We start from the raw sequence: 6,057 nt of genomic DNA, 5'->3' as shown, positions 1-6,057 counted from the left end.
GGGGCCAGGTGAGGGTGCGCTGGAGGCAGGGGTGAGTGGGGTGAGTGGGGCCATGATGGGGCCCCTCCCACCATGTAACCGGAAGTCACAAGGTCTACAAAGCACAGGCTCTTTTATTATTAATATGCCAGAGATCCAGAGACACAGTGGGTTTCTAGGTAGCAAATCACCAACGTACAAAATCTTACAGGGTTGCTCCTGTGATCCGTACAAAATGATTGTCCACGTGGTGTGACGTAAGGCTGGGTGAGGGAGGAGCAGGGGCCGGACGCTGTCCTCCCCGAAGCGCCGCACCCTGGGGGTGGGCACAGAGCCTGCCAACCTGGGCAGGCTGCGACCGGGGGTGTGCAGCGAGGGCTACCTGGTCCCGCTCAGCTGCGACGTGGGGGCACAGGGCTGTCTGAGCTAGATGGCATCCTGGGGCCCTGGGGCTCACAGCCTGGGTGGCCCCTGGTGTCGCTGGCCAGATGACAGAGCTCAACACTGGCTGGAGTCTGGCCTGCCGACCCTAGTGCCACCCGTACCTCTGACTGGTCCTGACCAGTGCCACGTCAGGGACAGGATGGGGGACTAGTGACCCCCCAACAGGACCGAGACACCCCCGACTCTGCAGGCCAGATGCTCAGGTTGCAGAGCCACGCCCCCCATGAGGCTGCCCCTGCCCCCTCCCAGAATGCCCATTCCAATACACAAAAGCAAAAAGGCACCCGGATGTGCAAATAAGGTTCCCTCTCTGGAGAGAAGAGCTCTGGCCCAGGCTCTGCTGAACTCCCATGCCCTCTAGAGAGGAAGAGGACCATGTTGTCTCCTGACTGCCCCGGGAAGCAGTGTTTTCCCAAAGGGCTGTGCTTAAAAACATGGGACACCTGCTTTGCCCTGCTGAGGGCAGAGGGCACCCAGCCGGCTTCCAGACTAGCCCAGCCTTGGAGGTGGCCAGGAGGAGGGGTTGGGACTGGGACTGCTCCCCAGGACCAGGCTTTGTGTGCCTGGCAGCTGCTACCCCTAACCTCTGCCCTGTGCCACCTGTCCACCCCCAGCCCTGCACAGACCACCCACGAGGCACTGGGGCGCTCGGTTAGTTGGGTGCCTGCCCAGGCCTCCTGCAACAACCAATCTGGCATGGAAAACCCTGGAGATGAGTCCCCGCCATGCCTGCAGCAAACGTCCCTGCAGAGGTTGCCCCCGTTCCCAGCACACACAGGGCAAGGCCCATGCCAGGAAGCAGACTTGGTACAGGTGGCCCAGGCAGGAAACGGCCATGTCTTCTCTACCTGGTGCCTGTGTCCTGCAGGAGGCTGTGGCAGGAGGCTTTCCAGCCATAAGGGCTACACCGAAGGGCACAGGAGAGAAGACTCACAGAGGTGGGACTGAAACGGGCCAGTACCACCTCTCGCCTGGCTCCGGCCGCCTGCACCTGACCACCTGACATAGTTTGTAATCTCCCCCTACTCCTCCTCCTGCAAAGGGACGTCTGTCCTATTACATGATCATCTGAGAAATACCGCCGGAGTGGGAAGTTCTTTCCTTCCTACTGGTAAGTGGTTTTGTCCCAAAAGCCAGACACATGCCTGTGACAGGGTGTCTCAGGGAGGGTTAGTAGGGAGTTCTCAGGGGACGCGGGCCTGGAAGCAGCAGCGGGAGCCCGGCCCAGCCCGGCCCTGTGGGGACGGCCCCTGTAAAGGCCAGGCAACTGTGGCATCGGAAGACAGGGCCAGGCAACTACACGGCGCCTCAGTGCTGGTCCGCTTGCTATAAACATGTGCATATATGTGAGTGCGTGTTCACACACGTTCTCCCGATACATGGTGGGAAGAGAATACTACTGTGGTATTGCATAGAAGAGATGGCTTCACGAGCTGGCGCTAGGTGACGGTCTGCGAGCGCTGGCGACTGCCGGGGGGCTGCTGGGTGTCGGGCGCTGTGCCGCTGCCGCTCAGGGGCTGCCGCTGGGCCTCCTGCTCCCGGGCGTGTTCTTCGTACCACTCCTGGGGACAGAGTGCGGCAGGCTTAGGCCACAGTCCACCCGCTAGGACTGGGCAGGGCGGGGGCTCCAAAGGTGGGGCGACAAAGTCTGTTCTCAGTGCTTGGACACACCTGCTGGGGAAGGCTGCCTGGCACCGATCGTCTTTCCTGTTTTGAGCCGTGCTTCCTATGTTGCCCAGGCTGGCCTCAAACTAGTGACGCTCCTACCCCAGCCTCCTGAGTAGCTGGGATCATGGGTGTGTACCACCACGCCCGGCTCACATCATCTCTGTAACCGGATGACTACAGAGCTTTAGAGCTTAAACAACAGTACAAGCCAGGAATGCTGGCGTATGCCTCTGATCCCAGCACTAAGCTGAGGAGGACTGCTGCGAGTTCAAGGCCAGCCTGAACTACCTAGTGAGGTCCTATCTCAGAAAAACAAAACACCAAAACACAAAGAAAGAAAGAAGTTCAGCCAAGCATGGTCACACCTGCCTGTCATCCTAGCACTCAGAAGGCTGAGAATGGAGGATTTTGAGTTTGGGGCAGGCCTGACCTACGTATCAAGTTCAAGGTCAGCCTGGACTGCATGAGAACTCTGTCTCAAAAAAACACAGACAGACACACACACGAGAAAAAAACAGTGCAGTCACACTCTTGAGGATCCCCGTGTCTCTGGGAGGCAGGCCCTGTCCCAGAGGTGAGTGGAATGCAGAGGTGAGTGGAATGCAGAGGTGAGTGGAATGCAGAGGTGAGTGGAATGCAGTTCAGAGGCCACTAAGCGTGCTCAAGGAAGGCGGCCCACTGTGTCTTGGGTTTCCAAAGACAGCGTCGAAGTTCTGGGAGCCCAGCTCCAGGCCCCAGGCATGGACATGGTCATCACTGCCTTAGTGAAACCAGGCTTCCGGCTAGAAGGATGCCTGAACAGGCTGTGGCACGGGGAACCCCAGGGAGGGAGACCGCAAGCAGGCCCCTGAGTGGTGGTTCCTCTGTCGGAGGGCACAGTGCCAGCCACGTGGTGCTCTAGGAGGATTTTCAATGCAGTGACCAATATGGAGAGACAGAGAGTTGGGGAAAACACTTGACCTCTCTTTTCTCTTAGAACAAAAGCCCCAGACAATCAGAGCCCAAGCGGCTGGGCTCAGCGGGGCTCACTCCTTCCAGGAAGTGGGGCGTGGCCCTGGGCAACATCGCCTCGATGGCCGGGCCCCACCTCCTCTCCGTCCATCCTGACTCTCGCTGTAGCAGCTTTGTCTGCAGCTCGGTCAGAGTGGGAAAGGAGGCGCCGCGGGGCCAAGGGGCCGACCCGGGCAGGACAGCCGGATCGGCGGGGCAGAGCAAGGGGCTGAGGCTGGGCAGGCCTGGCCCGGAGTCCCAGCTGCCCCTGCAGTGTCCCCAGCGATGTCCCCCATCTTCCCAGCTTCCGTATCCACTGGGACAGGGACTGAGGCCTCCCAGGAGAGCAGGGCCTACCTGGATCTCCTCCTGGTACATCCTCAGGCTCAGGTCGCTTTTGGTCCTTGACCTCCGCCCCAGAAACACCAGGGAATTTTGCTAAAAAAGAACAGAGGTTGCTGCTGGGCTCAGCCACTGCAGGCCCTGAACCTGCCCACGCCGGGACTGGTGTAGGGCCACAGCGCTCTCCCACTTTGCCCGGGCCTGCGAGGGGCCACCCACGCGCCCCGACACCTGAGGGCAGGGAGGGTGTGGGCTGGCAGGCCTGTGCCCCTCACCTGGTACTTCTCCATCTGTGAGAGGGTCTCGAGCAGCCGGGTGACATCGGACGAGGCCCCTCGAGCCCCGCGGTACAGCTCCAGGACAGCCACCAGCTCCTCCTTGGAGATTTCCTTCTCGAGGGTGATACCACTGTCCACTGCGAGGAGGGAGCTAAGCTCCAAATCCACCCTCCTGGCCACGCGGTGGGGCCACCCTCCCTTCACAGGGATGCCCGGGCACAGTCCGGGGTGCTGCTTCCTTGCAGCAAGCCCCACCAAGCCTGACTCGCATGGGCTTTAGATGAGACTGGGGCGATTATCTGCCACTCAGTGTCAGAATATCAATGCCAAATGGATACGCTGAGCTGGCAGGGAGTCGACGCGCCAGGAAGCTGAACTGCTGGACCACCAGCCAGCTGACAAGCTGACACCCAGCCACGGAGCTGACACTGGATGGGGTCAGACGGATGGACAGACAGACAGACAGACAGAGCCCCCCCACCTTCCGAGTCCTGGCTCTTGCGGCTGTAGTTCATCCGGAAGACGAAGGCCTCCAGGATGAAGGCCACGATGATTGTCATCACCACCTGGCAGGGGAAGGAGGCGTCAGTGGCTTCGGCCTGCGCCCCAAAAGGGCTGCTAGAGGCCACCCGGGAGCCGTGGAGGGAGAAGAGGAGGAGAGGAGGAGGAGGAGGAGGAGGAAGGGCGTGCAGCGTCAGACCCACCATGGTCACGATGTAAAAGGTCATGAAGTACAGGCGGCTCCAGTGGGAGGTCTGCGAGGTGACACCTTCCTGCAAGCGGACAGGGATGCAGACAGTGAGCCAGGGCACCCGCAGTGCCGGCCCGCCTGCCCAGGCCGCTCCAGCCACGGCCTACAGCCTTTCTACTGCCGGTTACAGCACCTCTGGCTGTGGAGCTGAGCGGGCCCAGCTTCCTGGGGTCTAACAGACCCTCCAGGAGGGGTGGCCGAGACCAGACCACACACTGGCTCTTCTCCAGCACAGGCCACACTGCTGTTTTTTCCCTTTAGAGACTGTGTCACCCAAGCTGGCCTTAAACTCCCACGCTCAAGCAACCCTCCCGCCTTGGCCTCCTAAGTGCTGGACTTCGGGAGGTTGTCATCATGACCAGCCTGCTACCGCTTGCTGACCGAAATGTCATCTCCATGCACCGGGAGATGGATCCGAGACTCAGGCTGGGGGCCGCTCTGGCTGCTGGGGGAAGCAGGGGCCAGCCATCCTGGGGAGGGGCCCGAGATCCTTACCATGATGATGTACCAGTTGTTGACAACTGTGAGCTCGAACAAGGTCACTGTGGAGGGGAGGACACAGAGAAGTGCCCTGACGGATCAGGCTCCAGAGGCCTCTGGGCTCCTCTCCCAGGACCCAGGCCCATAGGGATGGAGCCACTGCACGCCTGCCGGGGCTGAGAGCTCTGCACCCTGTGCCTCAACATCCCCACGGGACTAGGGCCAGCTGGGGCCAGGAAGCCTCCATCCCACCCTACTGGGTGCAGAGACAGGATGTCATGAGGGCTCCCCCTTTCTCTTGGGAGACCACCTCCCTCCAGCCCCCCAGGCTTATCCACAGAGCTGGGGGACACAGCAGAGCCAGGGGCCTGGGCTGGGAGCAGCACTTGGGCAGGGTCTCCCCAGAAGACACAAATGAGGGGGAGGCACTGGACCCTGGCCCTCGAGGGGCGGAGCACACCCTCCAGCTGGGTCCAGCCGCAGGCAGGGGACGGAGAGCCTCGCCCAGCTTTGCCGGGACCCGGGCAGCGCGCCAGCGGCATCCCCTCGGCAACCCGCAGGCTCCACTCACCGAAGCTGTTGAGGACGTTGTCGAAGTTGTTGAGATAGTAGTAACCCTCCTCCACCACGGTCTTGTTGCCCACAGTGTGGTTGAGCCAGTGGTAGGCATCCGCCACCGTGCTGGTGCTGGGGGCCGGGGCAGAGGGGTCACAAGGTCATTGTCCCCTCGGCAGAGGACACCTAGGCAAGGCCCAGCCGTGGGGCCTTCCTGCCCCGCCCCTCTAGCTCCTGCTGTGTCCTGCCTGAGGAGGGCCTTGGGCTCCAACCCCTGCCAGCTTTGGGGGAGCTCCCAGCCCTGCGGCCCTGGCGCCATCTCCAGGCATCTCTGTAGCTGGGGACTTTGCTCTCTAGCTTTGCCACTGCCTTCTCTGTGCCCCCACTGGGCGGGGGGCTCCTGAGCCCAACACCTGGCTCCAGCTCCAGGTGGAGGAGCCACTCCCATCCAGTGCTCTGCTCGGTGTGTCCCACTTCAAGGAGACCTCATCTGCCCCTCTGCAGGGTGGCTGGGGGATGAACCTGGAGCTCTCCACGGAGCTGCAAACCCCACCCATTTTTTTAAACAAC

At 61.4% G+C, this 6,057-nt stretch overlaps 1 protein-coding gene across 6 annotated transcripts in view; it reads right to left on the bottom strand.

The window, feature by feature from the left end:
• Positions 1-95: 95 nt before the first annotated feature.
• Tpcn1 (two pore segment channel 1) overlaps positions 96-6,057 on the bottom strand; it is a 56,168-nt gene continuing 50,206 nt past the window's right edge. For all 6 annotated transcript variants that reach the window (XM_005403218.2, XM_005403220.2, XM_005403219.2 and 3 more), the window contains 7 exons: positions 5,504-5,619; positions 4,948-4,994; positions 4,406-4,474; positions 4,183-4,267; positions 3,699-3,838; positions 3,439-3,519; positions 96-1,985 (listed from right to left, as the gene is read on the bottom strand). In XM_005403218.2, the coding sequence (XP_005403275.1) occupies positions 1,863-1,985; positions 3,439-3,519; positions 3,699-3,838; positions 4,183-4,267; positions 4,406-4,474; positions 4,948-4,994; positions 5,504-5,619 (661 nt within the window). In that variant the 3' untranslated portion in view covers positions 96-1,862. The remainder of the gene's footprint in view (positions 1,986-3,438; positions 3,520-3,698; positions 3,839-4,182; positions 4,268-4,405; positions 4,475-4,947; positions 4,995-5,503; positions 5,620-6,057) is intronic.

Source organism: Chinchilla lanigera, unplaced genomic scaffold (genome assembly GCF_000276665.1).
Source record: "Chinchilla lanigera isolate Chin_1 unplaced genomic scaffold, ChiLan1.0 scaffold00081, whole genome shotgun sequence".
In the NCBI taxonomy this organism is placed as follows: domain Eukaryota; kingdom Metazoa; phylum Chordata; class Mammalia; order Rodentia; family Chinchillidae; genus Chinchilla; species Chinchilla lanigera.
Note: the sequence above shows the minus strand (reverse complement) of the source record. Positions and strands in the feature narration are given on the sequence as shown.